This window comes from Macrotis lagotis, chromosome 7 (genome assembly GCF_037893015.1).
Source record: "Macrotis lagotis isolate mMagLag1 chromosome 7, bilby.v1.9.chrom.fasta, whole genome shotgun sequence".
Lineage (NCBI taxonomy): Eukaryota > Metazoa > Chordata > Mammalia > Peramelemorphia > Peramelidae > Macrotis > Macrotis lagotis.
The window spans coordinates 55,558,978-55,578,003 of NC_133664.1; the positions used below are offsets into that span (position 1 = coordinate 55,558,978).

The following is a 19,026-nucleotide window of genomic DNA, read 5'->3' on the forward strand; positions in this document are numbered from 1 at the left end:
ACATGGTAACTGGATAAATGTGGTAGCTAACAGGGTAACTGTGGAGATAAATTGTTGAAGAATGAAAGGAAGAAAGAAGAAGAAGAAGAGGTTAAGCAAGAACTGGTTTTAGTTTTGTATTCTCTATGATTAAGGGTGCATTCTTCTTCATATACCAGGGGTTAGGTTAGTCCACCACACACACACACAATCATATCTGACTCAGAACCACAAAGATGGACAGTAATTTCACATTGAAATGAATTTGGAAAGAAGAGCTCTGTTTTGGGCAACAGAGAAAGAAAAGGATATGAGAAACTGGACTAACATTGACTCAATACATCCACTCAGATAACTTGTGTTTATATCTAGACTGCAATTTTTAAATTGATGAAGAAGGACTTCATAAAGAATGTGCCAAATTAGGAAATACTGTATCCATGTATTGCTTTGCATGATGCTGTGAGTATCCTTCTCAATAAGTCTTACATCATTCAACTCTAGCAGTAAAATAAAATTTGATATTTTCTCCCTGTAAAATGTTAAAGAATTCATTTTAGTCATGAGAAGAGTAGCCACTATATTAGTCTTTCCCTAAAGAGTAACTGCATCTTTCCCTTTACCCTACAAATTCCACTTTCCGTAGCCAAAGGGTAGGGGAAAATGCATTTCATTCATTTTGATAACCATCGAAAATTTCCCAAGCCAACCATCTTGCAGTCTCTCAGGGGCTGCAGAAGTTACTTTATGAGACCAAAGAGACTGACTGGGTTCATTTCCCCTGAAATAGGCAGCTATGACTATGGTTCTCCTAAGCATATATCATGAGTCTCACGTAGATACTTGATGAAATCCCCCTATTGGCAAACTTTGTGGAGGAAAAAAGGAACAACTTTCTTTTTAGAGGGCTTCCAGTTGTATGGTCACACTCCCATTCAGGATTACTCATTCTAAAGCTGTTTCCTTTCCATAGTTTTGGCAAAATATTTTCAGGGAAAGGGCCCGATGAGTCACCCCCAGGGGGACACTTAATTACCTGCTTCTCCCCAATTCCTCCTGTCTCCTTCCACCACACCCTCAGTCTTCCTCCCCAGGAAGGCTTATACAGCTTAATATCCAACACTGCAAGCTGGGAGTGACAATGACCTTAACCTTGGGGGCCTTAGGGCCCCCTCCTCTCCTAGCAACAAGGTTTTGAATATATTTGGTGCTTTCAGATATGAGAACATGAAATCATAGTAATACAGATTCAGATCTGAAAACTGGAAAAAGATTTCATTGTCTAACTCTTTGATTTTAAGCAGGTAACTGGGCCCAAGGTCACACAGGTAAGAAGTGGCAGAAGTGGGATCTGAACCTGTGTCCTCTGTGTTGAGTTAGTGGTGCAGTGGGTAGAAAACCAGACCTAAAATAAGGAAAATTCATCCTTTCAAGTTCAAATCCAATTTCAGACATTCACCAGCTCCGTGACCCTGGGGCAAGTCACTTAACCCTGTTTGCCTCAGTTTCCTCATCAATAAAATGAGCTGGAGAAGGAAATGGCAAACAACTCCAGCATCTTTGCCAAGAAAATCCCAAAACAGTTCATGGACAAGACTTGAATGACTCAACAATAACAAAATCCCTGAATTCAAATTCACTGCACTTTCCACTGTAGCAGTAGTCATTTATGCCCTGTATAATTCAGGTCCAGTCACTTCACGGTAGACTGGAAAGCTGCTGGGACATGTTGGACCTGCTGGAGGAAAGGACTCCAGCTTGCAATCCCAACTCATCACAGTCTACTCTTCTTCTCACCCCCGTGTTGTTTGTCCCATTAGCCATATGACCTTGGACAGACAGCTCACTTAAACTCTCCTTCTCAGTTTCATCATTTGTAATATGGATACATAGAGTACCTATTTCACAGGGTAGTTGCGAGGGTCAAAGTATATTTACATACATACACAGGATGCTTTGCAAACCTTAAAAGAGCTACATAAATGTAAACTCAAATTATTACCTAATAAGTTCCACAAATTGATAGAAGGCAATGTGGTTTAATGAAAAGAAAGCTGGATTTGATATATAAAAATTGCTTCACTGTCAGTGCTGCCAGTTATCTGGTCAATTTTCTTGAGCCTTATGAACTGCAATTTCCTGTATAATAGGAGAGAGTAGCTATGATGCCTCAGGACCCTTCCAATTCTAAATCTAGAATTCTATGATAAAATGACCTCAAAATTACCCAGGATAAGAACTGAGCTCTTTCTATTCTATGTTCTATGATATTTGTAGAAAGGAAGGATTAAAAAAACACGGAAAAAATAAGTTACTTCCTTAAACAAAATGTTAACTTGATCAGCGCACTAATTATTTAATTTAATTTAATTACCCATCATCTACTCTTCTATATAACATCTGGGACATTTTCATCATAATTAACTGAAAAATTAGTGATTTGAATAAGAAGTAGTCAATTCATTCAAGTTAGTCTGGAAACTGATTGAATTTCCAGTAGAAAAAGTATAATCAGAAGGAAGAAAACAACTACGTGATTAGATTATATGAATGTGTATCTGATCATATGTGTATATATGTCTGTGTCTATATACATAGACAGAAATAGAAAGATAGATAGATAGATAGATACCAACAATCATAATTAGAAACACTGCTACATAGGCAATCATTTGCTTGCTGGATTCATTACTGATTCATGAATCAATGCCTAAAGAGGAAACTTAATTGATGCTTCACAGTTCTTGCAACTCATAACTGTTATTTGTGTTTGGTATTGAATCTTTTTTATTATGTGATTGTAAAATATCTCACATACATACATGTACACACATGCACATGCAAACATCCATACATACCCCTATGTCATGAGTAAAGTTAGAAAAGAAGTAAAAACAAATTTTCAAAGTTTTTCCACTGTAATGCTTGGATCTGGGATATATCAATAAAATATGTATGGAGTGGGCAAAAAGCAAACCACTTTGAACTGGAAAGATCTACAACGAATTTGAGATTGGTTCACTATTCTCAATGGAACAATTTTTGGAAACTTTTGCTATAAATTTTGAAACTATTAGAAAAAATACTGTTTTTTTTAATCTCACATTGTACTAGAAAAGCCTGGAATTCCCCCAAAAAACATATGAAATGTCTATCACAGACAGAGTTGCTAGGTAACCAGGACACAAATAGAAAGGTCAAGAAACCTGTACAGACTGAATTCCTTCCTTTTGCCAAAATTGCAGGGGTTGCCACGAATGGAGCACTATGTGTTTTAAGAAGGTGGGGGGAGCAAGGGGAGGTTTTGTTATTTCTGTTCGTGATGTACTATTTCAAAGAGTGTTCTTGGAACTCAAATCCAGACTTTGGTGAAGAGTAACCACAAGTGATTTGGGATGATGAGTAACCTTTAAAAAAAATCGTCATGCTTTTTGTGGGGCCCACATTCGTTCAGCAATGAGTCCTAACCACATGCCAAAAAATGAAGGGTTTTTTTTTCTCCCCAATGTGAAATCAAAAGTAAATATACGTACATTTAACAATAATATGTACTGTTGTAGTCAAGGATGTGAATAATATTAGAGTTTGGCCTTTTTTTTTAAACTGACTCTGAAACTTTAGTCAATCTGTGATGTCCATTCTAAGCTCAAGGAAACTTCAAGATATCATTACTGTAGCTCCTAGACCTGGGTATACCTTGCAAGCTATGCACACCTCCTCCTAAATGCTAAGTACTAGCATCTTAGTGAAAAGAATTTTTCTGATATAAAAATAAATAGGCCATTTCATACCTTCGGATAGTTTCTTCAAAAAACCTTTTTAGTCAATAATGCTTTCATTTCTTAAATCAGTGATTTTTTTTAGTTGGTGGCATCCTTCACTTAAAGGCTGATATCAATAAAGTATTCTGGAAAAATAGTTGTGAAAAAGTTTCATAAACTGAATAATTAACTGTCTAGATAATGGATGAAGATACCAATATTGTGATTAATGAGCAGTCAAATGAGTTCAAACTCACTTTTACCTACTGGAAGTCACAAACAACCAAATAGCCCTAATAACTGGTGAATAGAGGACATCACAGGTCAAAGGAGCCCCAATCTAGTTTCAAAAGTATCAAATAGCTACATCCAAATACTCAAATATTATATACAGAACATACATACAGCACAAGTATAAATAGATTTTTTTCATGCATGAGTACATTCTTTTAAAAATCATTTTAAAATATTCTGTATTTTTTCTAACTTTCTACATAAATTGAATAGGACTTTTTCTTTTAATCTTGCATACCTGTATGAGAATAATAATGACCTGGGAGGTTTATATTCAGGGGTTTTAAGCCATCCAAAACTGTTCCTGAAAGCCAAAATTTTAATGGGAGCATTTATGTTTCAGAAATCAACAAATACAACAAGTTAAGGTTTGATTTAATATTTTACTGATTGTTTAGACTTAAGATGATAAAATATTCATATTGCAGATTAAACTTAAAAAATGTTCTTTTTTCTTGACCAGGTAATTGTTAAGGACACACACCAACTGCTTATATTTATACTGGAGTTCCCAGATTTTCTCCTATACAAAGGCAATATTTTCACTAATGCCTTATTTGAGGCAGAATGTTAACAGGTGGCGTAACAGTTCTACGTAATATAATACCATTTCCAAGCCCCCCTCCCACCTCCTCCCATTGGAAGGAAAGCCCAAAATATAATTCAACTAAAACTGTGAAAGGAATTTAATTGGGGTCATACAGTTACTCAAACTGAAATCAGGCCTGTCTAGCAAAATTAACTTCTTAAACAATTCTGAAACAATCCTGGAATCCTTATTCACCACAATTTATCAGAGATACCCCACATTCATAATTGAAAAAAATATCTTCAGTGTTGGGATTTTTTTCAAATGCTGCATGACTGACATTTGAATAATAATAATAGTAGACATTCACCTTCCTTTTGAAGGCTGCAAAGTACTTTATCTATGATAGATATATCCATGAGATAGGAACCGGCAGAATAATAATTTTAAAATATTGTAAAATATTTTAAAACTATGAACATTTATTAAACAATTCCACATTTCAACATCATGTCTTTTTCAATGATAAAGAAAAAATAAACATAGTAGTTAGTCAATCTAATTGTACAATGTCTCATTTTTATCAGTATCTGGCTCAGTCTAAGTGCAGAGAAGTGTAGTTAGAGTCTTCTCCTTACCTCCCATCACCTTCCATGACTTCAACATCATTTTGGTATTTACCACATTCTCCCTCCATTCTGTTGTCACTTAGACTGCCATCCCTCCCACTTCCCCCCTCCTTTAGCTTTTAGATTTGTTCTTACATGGCTTCATTAAACAGAGAGAAATGTTTAAGATGGCATTGGTCTTCGTTATCACAATGTCATCACTGATCTGTCGCTGAATCTGAATGTCAGCTCTCCTTACCTTTGACGAGACCTTCAGTCACTCAACCTTTCCACTTCAACTAGTTCATTAACTCCCTTTTAGTTCTGTTGAACTTTCTGTCTATCCTAGATTCAATAGAAAACAATTTAAGAGTAGCCTCTCAAGGATCGCCTCCCCTCTCCCATTTCATCCTGGTCCCCACACCCAACAATGCATCTTCCCACTTTTACATTTTCTTTTTTCACATTCCTATCAGAAGAAGAAATTGTAGGCATTCCCAGTGCATGATGGACTCAGGATATTTAGTTTTTCATGGGATTCTATGCTTCTCATTTATATCTTCATCTATCTATCTTTCCTAATACACTCCAAACAATATCTTAAAAATTGTGTCTGTAGTTTTAGCACCTAGCAAAGGGTTTTGCACCAAACAGCAAATGGAATGGATTGCATTTTCATCTCTCTTTAAGCATCCAACTCCTTTCTCCTCTCTTATATAAACATTATCTAACTTTGTGGGGGGGGGGGGGATTTTGCCCATGAGTCCTCTTTCATCCAGTTCAACATAAAACAGTCGATGAGAAATGTCTCCCATTCTTCTTTCCTGGTTGGAGTTATAGCAGGCAGGATGACTGGGGATTTACCATAGGTGAGAAAACTGTCCCACACCATCACAGAAGATTTTGTGGATGGTGGCAATATTATTCTTTCAAGGAGAAAAGGGAATAAATCCTGACTAATCGGAGGACATGGTGTCAGAATACGGAGCATAGTAACTGAGGGGTTGGGGTCAGGAACAAGGAGGTGGAACCAACCAAAGGTGAGAAAAGTGGAATGCAGAGGTAAACAAAACAAGGAGATGGAAGAAAACTTTTTTTTAAGTCTGTATTTTTGAAGAAGCAAATAAGTTTTGGAACTAAAAGTTTTATGAAAAAGCAAAAATATTATAAACCAGTGGTTTTTCTTTTTTTTTTTTTCCTGGTCTGGGACTGGAAATTACTCTTCTGCATACATTGTCTTCATTTCCTGTCCATTCATTCTTCTCTGAAAAATCTCACCAATCTAACTTCTATCTTCATGATTCTACTGAAATTACTCTTGAAAAATTACCAATGACCTTTTGCCAAAACCAGTGATTTTTTTTCTCAGTCATTTATCTCTACTAACACTCCTTGAAATTATTTTCTCCTGTTTTCCATTGTTTTCTCCTGTTTTTTTAATGACTCAATAGTTTTCTGATTCCCCTCATATTTCTCTGCTTATTCCTTCACTATAGTTTTGGGTGGCTTCTTTTCATCCTCTCACTCCCTAACGTTCATTTTTTCCCAAATGTCTGTTATTTCTTCTTCAATATTCACTCTCCTCAGCTCTCAAATTTAAATACACACCCCAAGTTCATATTTCCAAATGACTTCAGGAAATCTTCATTTGAATGTCTCTTTGTCACTTCAAAATCAATGTCTAAAATGAAATACATCAGCTTTCTCTTTAAACTAGCTCCCTTTTCCAAGAATCCCTTCTCTGTGACTTTTTTTCCTCAGTCATTATAATTAGAAACTTCGGAATTTATATTTGAATCACCCCTGATACTCACAATTGCCAATTTGTCACAAATTCTGGATATGTTTTCTTCTAAAATGTCTTTCATATTCATCTTGCCCTCTCCAGTCCCACTGACCTAAAAGAACTCTTTTTCTCCCGATCAATAATATTGATTTATTTTATTCTTGTCTCCCACACTAAAGACCATGCTCTGGAGGAAGTGGAAACCTATTCCCCTGATTGGGACTTTCTCTCCTAGACCAATATTCCAGGTTAACCTCTGCTATGTAATATAATACCATTTCCACCCCCCTACCTCCTCCCATTGGAAGGAAAGCCCAAAATATAATTCAACTAAACACTCTCTTTGCCTCACTTTGACCCTTCTTCCTTTCCTTCCAACATTATTAAATCAACTCTTCCAATTGGAATTTATTATTTAAAAAAAAACTTGTTTCTTTTTTTTAGTCTGCCTTTGTTCCTGTATTTTTTAAAATTTTATGCAATTAAAATTATATATTTTATCTTTTATGATCACCTCTATCATTCAGTGATTTTTTTTCCTCAACTAGTCTCTTTTTCCACCAGTACTGGCATTTGGCTCTCATGTGAATCTTTCTAAATTACCCTTTTTCATCATAAAAATCTGCTAAGATTTGCCTACCACATGAATCCAAACAGGTCAGTTTTGTCCATGAACTCTCCCCACCCTACTAATTTTACCCAGTATCAGTGTGCTTTTTAAAAAAATTTTGCAAGGCAAATGGGGTTAAGTGGCTTGCCCAAGGCCACACAGCTAGGTCATTACAAAGTGTCTGAGGTTGGATTTGAACTCAGGTTCTCCTGACTCCAGGGCCGGTGCTCTAACCACTGTACTACCTAGCTGCCCCGCCTCCTGTATGAGTCAACTAGACTCTTTGGGAACTTTGGGAACTATCTTTCTTTCCACAGTTGAATCTTTGTTTCCACTAACCTAGAATAATCTGTTTCAGCATAACAGGTTTTGCAGGCAGGTGGAAGGACCCTCAAAGGGCAGCTAGTCCAACCTGTAGCATTTCTAACGTAACATCCCTGACAGGAGATTCTAGAGTAGTTCTTAGCCTTAACTTCTTTTTTTACAATTGTCTGCTGCATTTCAATCTATTTAGTTTTCCTTGTAACCCCCTGGATATTACCTGATGTATTTAAAGTCACTGTCGGGAGAAATGGCCAGGACACAAACAAGGTGGGCAATGTGTTCTCTAGAGCTTTGTCTGTCTGCTTGCCCAGTCCTTATTCATTTCCCAAAGCCTGAGCTAAAATGTCTTTTCCTTCAAGATTTCATCAACTGCTTCCCATTTTGAAACTCTAATTGGCCTCGCCAGGACCACACATTGCAGACTCAACAAGCAGCCACCCACAGCTGGCATTCACCAGGCCTACAGCACAGCGAAGTGTTCGGCAACACGATACAAACAAACAAACCAAAGCAAAACCCTCCTTCCCAGAAAGAAGGACTTTCAACTCTTATCTTCATCATCATCATGTTTGAGACAGGTGACCTGACGATTAAGAACCAAAGTTTACCCCTTGATAAGTGGAGGCGAAGGGAACCGAAATGATGGGCAGTGAGAGAACCAGGCCCGGGCTCATCCTAAGAAGCTTCTGGGCTAAGGACAAAGGGGCTGCTGGGGCCTCCCACCAGCAGGTTCACAGGCGGCGAGGGCAGGAGCTGGATGGTGCTTATGCTGACTGGGGCTGAGGGGGTAAGGGGGGCACTTGGGGAAGGCACTTGTCAGGCAGATTTCTGTCAACCCCTGCTGCTTTAGAAAAGAATTTAAAAGGCCCAGGGGAAGATAAAAGGAAGCCCGCAGCCCTGTCTGGAGGCTGATGTCATCCTTCTTGACAAAGAAAAGGCTTTTCCTTTGTGAAGGTACAGGGTGACATCACCCCCCCATCCGCTCCCCCCTCCTCAACTTCAGGCCTCCCTCCTCCCCTGGTTCCCAACTGAGGAGCTCACTCCTTTTGCATTTGGGATTCTTTCACTCCCAAAGCTCCTTGACCTTGTATGAATGCTGGATTCCACTCCCGGGTGAAAGAGAGGCCCTCTGGGAGCTGGCAGCCCGAAGAGATGAGTGTCCAATGGGGCTGAGCCGGGGAGTGCCTATTCAGAGCCTGGGGAACGTTGCACTCCCTCGAGTGGTGCAGGCCGGCAGGGGCCTCTGATTCAGACCCTGGACAATGCTGTCAGGACTGAATAATGTTAACTGATTATCCAGACAGAGCCACTATGGCCCTGGCATTCTTTTCAGGGTGGGACCCTCCTCGGGACCCTGCAGAGTGATAGGGTCCTGGGGCTTAATCTCCTGCAACTGCAACTCTGTTAAGATGGGCCAACAGAAAAAGCCCCCCCCCCCAGGAGATCCTGGTCCTCAAAGTGAAGCAAAAGAGAGTATATTTAAAAAAAAATGTTTATTAATTGACTCATTCAATAAAGGGGGTGGGGTGGGGGATATGGCTTCTCATCCAGCAGACATACTCAGGAAATGATGTCACTGCTGTGCTCCTAGGGCCAAATGAAAAATACCATGGTAGAGTTGTCATTGGAAAAGGGCAGGAGGGACTGAGATTTGATGAGATTTGATGCTGATGCAATGGAGACGAAGGGGTGGGAGGCAACATCCCTTCATCAGCAGGGGAAAGGTTACATCTGGACTGCCTGAATGTCTCAGCTTAACTGATTCAAAGAGAAATTCTTGTCTGAGGAGGGTAAGTAACGCTTATTAGCCCATTAACTGTACCTCCGGGAAGTGGAAGAAATGCTGTATTTGAATTCAGAAGACCTGAGTTTGAAGTGAGTTCTACAACCTGTATGATCTGTGGCTAGTCACTCAACTTTCCCAGGTCTTGGTTTCCTCATCTGTAAAATGAGGAGTTTGGACTGGATGACCCCTTTATGCAAATAGATTCTATGCTATAATAATATGATTCCTTGAGGGTCTCAAGGAGCATCAACTACTATTTCAGTTTAAAGGTGATTTTTGAAGATGCTTAAACAACTCAATTCCATCCAAAACATAATCATATAATTATAATAAAAATTCTATTCCAAAAAAACCCCACCACACTGTCCCAATACTTCAGGAAAGGTGGTCTCTTTCAGCACTCTCCCCAGATTAAAGTAGAAGCAGCTTCATAGACCAGTGGATAGAAAGCTGGTCTTGAAATCAGGAAGACACGTATTCAAATCTTGCTCACTGGTTATGTGACTCTGAGCAAGGCTCTTAATTTCACAGAAACCCCAAGCAAGTCTTCAAGACTATATGTTGACCAGCAAATGTTATTTGGGAATGATAAAGGGACTTTCCTCACTGTAAGTTCCCTAAGCCAATGAGATCACAAGCCTGGTCCAAGATGTGAGAAAAACATCCATTAGAGTATCTTGTAGTCTTTCTTTTCTGCCTCTATCCAAGGACAAAAAAAATAACAGTGATCTCATCCACTGAAGCATTTTCCTATTTCTGTTCTTCTGTCCTGATGATGCCTCCTTTCCTTCTCTCATTGACTGACATATGGGACACAGAGAAAATACAGATGTGGAAACCAAAAACTTTACTTTGGGATGAGGTCATCATAAAGCTAGAAACTATATGTTTGGAACTGAAGTATATTTCAAGGATGGTTTATATTATTTAGTTAACTATTCACATGGGATTAAATCACAAGCCAGTCCCTATTCCTTCTCTCCTTTTGTCTGAAAGTTGTTTCCTTAAACCCTGTCTTGTGGAGATCCCATTTCTCCCTGATGGAGCTACTGCCTCATCTTTCCCTTATGTTAATCTCTGAAAGAGTGCCTCCCATTCTTTAAGAGGTCCCATGTATGCACACACACCTATCTGCCTTCTGGTTGAAACTGTTAAGTCCTCTAAATGACAAGGTCCCATAATGTTGATTAAGGGCATGATTGAGAAGAGGGACACGGTTTAGGATTTATGAATCTGGACCTGGAAGAGAGCTCCAGATAACACTTAGTGTGACCCTCTCATTTTAGTAAGTGGCCAGCCAAGATTAAAAGCAGAGTTCTCTCACTCCAGACTCATATTTTTTCCACTAGGAAAGTACTCTGAGATATTGTCTAGGATGTACAGTCACAAAACACAAACATTGTGATACAAACTCAAATTAATTCAACTAACATATTGAGAATTTAGTATGTTCTAGGTGGGGGGGCAGGGGCACAAAAACAAAAATCTGTCCTCAAGGAGTTTGCATTTTTAATTAGGGGAATGGGAGGAATGGAGCAGTATGAGGAGAAAGTAATTTGAGGAGAAAGTAATTCCAGTACAGGAAAGTAACATTGGGGAGTGGGAGGGGAGGCAAGAGCTGATCACTAAAGATGATAAGTGACCTCAACTTCATACCATTTCCAACCCCCTAAAACATGAGCTCTTTGAGGGCAGACAATGTTTTGGTTTTCCCTTTGTATCTCCAGCAGCAATCACCAAGGTGATTCTGGTCTGTAGCTGCCACTTGCTGACCTCCCATTTTAGGTGCCTGGGCTTCTTTAAAGTGCCATTAAACCCACCTGACTGGTATTTCCCTGTTTCTCTCATCCCTTCAGCCTTGACATTGGGTTCTCTTAAAATGATCCCCAGACCATGTCCAATTGTTCTCTTGCTCTCTTTCTCCTATCTATGCTAGGGTATCCAAGAAGCAGCCTTCTCTTTCTTCTCTCAGCCTATCACTTCCCCATTTACAGTATCTTTATTCAGGGAGTCACAATGTATACACATATATCCTAAAGAAAACTTACATTATCTTCTTTAGTTTGAAAGACCAAAGACAGCCATTTACATTGTAACACATGCTCTCACAGTCTCCTATTCATATTCAGAATTATAGGGATATTATTTTGCTATGGTTTACCACAATATCACAAAAACCTTCCAGAACTCATGTATATTTTATATATATATGAGAAGACAAAATGGAAAAATACTCATTCAAATTTAATATGTAATAGTATATTATAAGAGATTACTAGTTGGTCTTCTAATCTCTCCACCTCTCAGGATATCTCCTACCCAGTGGATGAAATAATCTTCCTAATGAACACTCATTGGAGTTATAAATCCAGAAATGAGAGGGACCTCAGAAGATATCAAATTCAACCTCTTCATTTTTCAATAACAAGAAAACTGAGGAGGTCTAGGAAAGTTAAAGCCAGAAGTAGGATTTGAACCCAGGACTTTTCATTCCAGGGTCAATGTTCTTTCATCCTCCTGTTCTGTTCTACAATAACAAAAATCTTTTATGGTTTCCTACCTCCTTAAAGATTAAATAGGAACCCTTTAGACTATTCCCAGTAATTCAGTTCCAACTAATGTTTCCTCTTTTACTTCATATTAATCTACTCTACATAGTCCACACAGGACCATTTTATTCCAGGAGAACTAGTACTACACAGTAGACCCTGACCTTGATCAGCTGACATTCCCTCTGTATATCTGTTTACGCCATCCCTATAGGTCCTGAAAGCTCCCTCTGCTTTTCACGGTTTACCTTGGGTACCACAGTCTCCAGAAAACTTTGGCTGATTCTCAATAGTAAATGGGTGCTCATCTTCCTCTCCAAATATTCACAAGTTCTCTGGCTTTCAGCTTTGTCCCCAATACACCCCTTTTGTGCATTAGATGTGTGTATGTCACATTCCCCTTGAGGACAGGGACTGGGTCATTTTTCATTTTCATACCTTGGACCAAGTAACCACCTAAATATTTGGGGAATTCGATGTGTATTGTATTATTTAACAATAATGATAAAAAGCAAGATGACAATAGTAGAAAGAGAATTGCTCTTGCAGCCAGGAAGACCTCTACTCACATCCCACCTCTTACATGTGCTGGCTGGTTACCCTGGGCAAATCACTTCGCAAGGCTCTGGACCCTTGACAACTCTCAAAGATTTTAAGTTGCAGAGAAAGTACTGACCCACATTGGCAGAGGTAGTTTCTTCACCTAGTATTTCCTGTACTAATGAAATAACAGGCCCAATCCCTAGCTCTATCTATAATATTCATATGAATAAAAAAGGGGATGTGTGTTGGGAGGGAGGGCATGGTTGATGGCTCAACTCCCAGAGGCAACAGGAGAGGATCAAAGTCTAAAGCAGAGGGGTTCACAGCATCAGGATTGACAAGTAGAAGTATCACCTCTTCCTCAGAGACTAGAGAAGAGGACAGGTGAGTATTTTTGTCATTGTTCTTGAATGAAGGGGATTCTGTAGAATATGGGAGAAAAAAGAGAGGCTTAAACCCCAGCAGAAGTGAGTGTAACTCAAACCTTACCATTGAGGTTCCAGTACATCTGGAATCCCTTTTCATTGTGGCCAACCCCATCAGTATGGAAGAGCACATGAAGCTTGGTCCCTGTAGTCGACCCAGCAGGGGGAAGTTCTGTTCCACAATAACGGCCTATCAGCTGAGGTCCGTCATACAGCTGAAATAAGAGGAGAAACTCCATATGGTAAGAGCAATAATACAAGGTCTACTGAGTCAGACACCAAATGCAAAGCCCACCACCTACAAAATTCAGTTTTATTTAGAGGTAAGAGCAGAGTGGGGAAGAGACTTTTGAAATAACTGGGGGGGGGATCCCTCATCTATTTATAAATTGATGTTGGAATACTCTATCGCAATGAGACTTTGGGGAAATTATGATACCCTCGTATTATTTGTTTTCAAATGTGATATCCTACTATTCAGAAGGAACATGGTACAGTCATTCAATAAACATTTATTGAGTGCTTATCATGAGCCAAATTGTGTTAACTACAATGGCAAAAGATAGTCCCTACCCTCCAGGAGCTCACAATCTAATGGGGACAACAATAAACAGAGAAAAGGCACTAGAATTAAGGGCAAATTGGAAAAGCTTCTAGTAGAAGGTAGAATTTTACCTGGGACTTGAAGAAAGTCAGGGATCCTTGGAAAGAGAGAACATTCAGACTTGTGGATTATTCCACAAAAATGTCTAGAGCATAGAGATGGAGGATCTTGCTTAAGGAACAGAAAAGGAGGTCAATATCCATAGATCAAAGAATAGTTGGGGATTTGAGGGAGTATAGGGTATAAGATGACTAGAAAGGGGTGAAGGAGAGGAACAGGTTCTAAAGGTTTTTTGAACACCAAATGAGAGTTTTATATATTTGATTCTAAAGGAGGTGATAGGGAGTGACTGCAATTTGTTGAATGGGGGCTATTGTAATCAGAACTGTACATAAAAGATCATGTAAGAGCAACGTATAGACTGGAACAGGTAGAGAGACTGGTTAACCTATAGGCTACTTCAACAGTCCAGGCAAGGGGAAAAGAAGGCCTGCAAGGAGGTGAAAGCAGTGTTAAAGGAGGGTATACATATTAGTAATAGATTGGGTATGGGAGGAGAGAGATAGTGAGAAGATGAAGATTAACCTGAGGAACCAGGAAGATAGGGAAGGTAGGAAGAAGGGAAGAGAAATCCATTTTTAGATATGTTGAGTTTAAGACATCCATGACAATCCAGTTTGAGATGTCCAATAGGCTATTAGAGTTGTTGGGTTAATAGAGAGGCTAAGGCTGAATAAATACACTTGCAGATGATCAGCAAAAATGACAATTGCGTTGTGGAAAGAGTATTAGCCTGGAAGTCATAGAGAAATAGAGTTAGAAGTGACTTCAGAGGTCATGTAGTTCAATCCTCCTCACTTTACAGGTAAGGAAACCAAGGCCTAAAGATACCAGGAGACATACCTAAGGTCACAAAGGTAGTAAAGAGGAGAGATAGTTAAGAACCCAGGTCTTCTGATACCAGTCATTGCTTTTTGGTATAAGATCATGCAGACCTAGTTCAATCTCAGTTCCACTTCTTATCTATGAGACCAGAGGCAAGTCAGACACTTATCTTCAAAATAAGGGGGTCAGACTAGAGGAACTCTATGGTCCATTACATTTTCAAAGAAGCCTATGAGTTTATAGTCATCTCTTAAAATTCCTGAATGAAATACAATTTAAAAAATTAAAATAATTGGTAGAGTCCATTATGTCCTTTTAGTTCTCTCACAACACCATTTTGTACTTTAAAAACACAACAAGATTAGTTGTTCTTTTAGTTCCAGAAGGTAGAACTAGGAACAATAGACAGAAGCTTCAGAGATGTAGATTAGGAAAACTTGCTAAGAAACAGAATGGCCTAAAAAATGAATCAAGCTTATTTGGGGAGTAGTGAGCTTCCCATCACCGGAGAGCTTCAGACAGATGAGAAATGAATCACTTCAGGGAGCTCTTCTAGAAGTGATTTGTATTTTGAATAGAGACATTGAGCTAAATGACCTCCAAGCAGGCATGCACTGGAATCAGCTCCAGCCTTCCTGACTGCTAACTTTTCGGTAATTTATGAGTATTTATTTATCATTTGACAATAGGCAAATACTAAGATTGTTCTGTTGATTGTGTAGACTTAAGAAAAGTGATGGAGAAAATCTTATTGAATACATTGGGTTTTTTTAGGTTTTTTGCAAAGCAAATGGGGTTAAGTGGCCTGCCCAAGGCCACACAGCTAGGTAATTACTAAGTGTCTGAGACTGGATTTGAACCCAGGTACTCCTGACTCCAAGGCCAGTGCTTTATCCTGAATACATTGTTAATGTTAACAATTTGGGTTTTTTTTAGATTTTTGCAAGGCAAATGGGGCTAAGTGGCTTACCCAAGGCCACACAGCTAGGTCATGATTAAGTGTCTGAGGCCGGATTTGAACCCAGGTACTCCTGACTCCAAGGCAGGTGCTTTATTCACTGCACCACCTAGCCGCCCCAACAATTAGTTTCAATTAAACTTTTTCTCCCAAGGCAATTGGGGCTAAGAGACTTGCCCAGGGTCACACAGTGAGTAAGGATCAAGTGTCTAAGACTGGATTTGAACCCAGACCCTTCTGTGTCCAGGGTTGCTATCCACCGGTGACATATTGTTCCCCCCAGAGAACCAACTGTTAAACATTACCAATAGGCCTTTAAGACTCCTTTCAATGCTGAGATTCTAGAAGTCAGTGATTAAATGAGCAAGTCTAATAAAAAAATAGAAATCCGGGCTTATAAATATGCTTATTGTCCTTAGAAAGATAAGATCATAGTAAAAAGTGCAGGCAGGATGGGATCTTACAGGATTGTTTAGTCACTCTTTTGTCCAACTTTTGATGAAACTTCACTCCCAAAATGGGCTAATAATATAGATATTGAGATCTGACTGCATTTCCCTTTGGTTTCTGACTGATCTGACTTTCACTGGAATAGATTCTTAAGAAGAAAAACAAAAAAGACAGCTTAACAACTTGCTGGGTCAAAATAAAATTAGATCAAGAATTTTATGATGTTTGTAAGTCCTGCTCCCTAATCCAGAATCCTTGGTTTACTACATTTCATCATTTCCCCAGATGCCTATCTCTTGACAAATTCTCATCCATACCACATGCTCTCCTGCAGGAACATGATGAGCCAGAAGGTTGGCACACTCGTGATCTAGGCGATTCTGTAGGCACCCCTCTCAGAAGTTGCCATTTTTAAACACTTAAAATCTGGCTGTGCTTGGAGTTATAAAATGAAACGTGTCTGCTGATGGTCTTTTTGTTCATGTTCACTTATTGACACACACATGATACACTAAATCTTGTGACGAGCTAGAATGGTGGGATTTGGGGAAGGGAAGTTGGGCTGGAATTTTACTGTTTTAAATACTGCAGCAAGGGACTGTAAAACTCGAGAGGCCCATGATTGAACAGGAAATACCGTCTATTTTAATGAGACTTCAGCTGCAATCATACTTAGATGTTTTTTTGTAGTGGGTGCCACCTCCAATGCACTAAATCTCAACTTGTCCCTGGCAGGCAAGTTACGTGACAATCTTATCAAGACTGTGGAGCAAGAGGAAGAGGGAAGTATCCTAACCAAGGCCAAAAAGCCAGAGACAGAAGCAGTCATAAATCCCCAGATTCCTATGGCTCATCCTGAGCCATCATCAACTTTATGTGAAAGAATGTGAAGCTGTGCAAGGCTTTGGGGAAGCCTAGGAAGATTTAAGGATGGTGAGCAGCCTGAGAGTCCTTTTTAATCACTTCCACTTCAAAACATTCTAAACATATGAATAAAGATGAGTTTAATTTATCACAGTTCTCTCTCCTGTTTATTTCCCCCCACTGTTTCACTGAATGTGTGTGTTCATTGTCAAGTTTCTAGGTTTCTAGATAAATACTTTACAGAAAGAAAAAGCTCTTGTGGGAGAGAGCTGACAGTAGAACAATAGAAAAGGAAAGAGGGGGGTTAAGAGGCTATGGGGTCTCTCAGAAGAGAAAAAAACCCCTAAGCCTGCCTATGTGAAGAATCCTGTCCTTTGCATTGAAAGTTCTACAGACTCAGGGACACAATTCAAATCCTGGTTCCGTCTAACCTAAATGGTTCTTTATGGGAGAGTTGTTGGACTTGGGAGTCAGGGAAACCTGGTTTGAATTCTGACTCTGATACTGAGTAAAGGAACCATGGCTATATCTCCTAACTCCTTCTGGGTCTTAGTTTCTTCCTCTGTAAAATGAAGACGAAAATAATTGTATTGATTTCCTGGAAGGGTTTGTCATGAAATTACAATGAAATAATACTTATAAAATACCTTGCAGACTTTAATGACCTTAGATACCATCTGTGGCTGTCCCTATGGGGGTGGGGGATTGAAGGGGAAGAGAAAGAGCACCTAGAGTCAGAAAGAGAAAGAGAGAGAGAGAGAGAGAGAGAGAGAGAGAGAGAGAGAGAGACAGAGAATCATTCTGTCTTTCCAAATCTGTGCTCAGGTTGATCTTATCTTCCCACCTCAAAGCCTTCACACTTGCTGACTCCATGCCTCTGATAGTTTTCTTTCTCATTTCTCTCCTTAAAACCCCCAAAGCCTAATGATGTCATCTACTTCAGTAGGTCTTTTTCTAACTTTCCACCCCACCCCAAATCATTTCCCATTTATTTTTGTAGAAAGCATATATTCAATTATCCTTGAGTGTGCAACCTTATACTAGAAAGTAGATAGTCTCATGTTGATTTTTATATTCCAGATCCTGCGATATACCTGGAGGCAGCTGGGGGTACAGCGGATAGGGCACTGGAGCTAGATGCAAGAAGATTCAAGTTAGAATCCTGCCTCATACCTTTACTGGTGCTAGTCATGTAACTTCTTTCTGCCTCAATTACTTCATTTGCAAAATCACTTTTACCTACCTCCTGGGGATTTGGATCAAATGGGAAGTTATTTGTACTTTGCAATGTTAATTCATTATGTAAATTCTAGTTATTACTATTATAATTTATTATTGCTAGATGCTTAACAAATGCTGGTTGATAGATTATTTGAACCCTGGTGTAAGCCACTGGTCATCATTTGCATTACCTATAAAAAGTGGGAGTCTCTGAGTCTCCTAGTGCTGATATTCTATAGCTATAGAATCCTAAAAAACAAGGAAAGTGTGGCAGATGGAGGGGAAGGGCTCAGAAAGGATACAGTCAGAATACATGAAACTTGAGTATTCTCCAGGGTCTCCATGAAACCTTAGGACATTTGCTTCAGGTTAGAGAGTCTTACAGAGCTTTTAATTAAGTGTGGTGTTTATATATCCAAGGATCTTATCCTGTAGACTTAAAATATTGCAAACTCAAAAATAGAAAATATAAAAATAAACATAGTTATTTCCCAGGCAAGGTTGAACCAGCAGAAAATTTCAAACTGCCCAAAAAAGGTTCTTTCTCAACTTCAGTACAAAAGGTTGAATTCTTTCATCTGAATCCAAGATAGATCAGATGAGAGACTTTTGCAGCTGTGACCAATGAAGCAATGTACCCTCCCATTGCCCTTTGCAGCAACATTAGATAAAAATGTTGGGAGAAGTCAGAAATCTACTAAGTTCTTCCTTCCAAAGCCAAGAACATATTAGGTGCTGCTTTGGATTTATGTTAAATTGGTCCTAGTGCATCTCAGAGGCCTCAGAGTGTGTTAAGTTTTCCCTCCCTTCTCTGCATGGTTACTTTACATTGGATGAGGAGGGCACTCCA

The 19,026-nt window shown here is 39.2% G+C and overlaps 1 protein-coding gene across 1 annotated transcript in view; it reads right to left on the reverse strand.

Annotated features, from left to right (window-relative positions):
- CUBN (cubilin) overlaps positions 1–19,026 on the reverse strand; it is a 284,271-nt gene that overhangs the window by 165,136 nt on the left and 100,109 nt on the right. Inside the window, exon 28 of the mRNA XM_074192929.1 lies at positions 13,259–13,409. Coding sequence (XP_074049030.1) covers positions 13,259–13,409 — 151 coding nt within the window. The remainder of the gene's footprint in view (positions 1–13,258; positions 13,410–19,026) is intronic.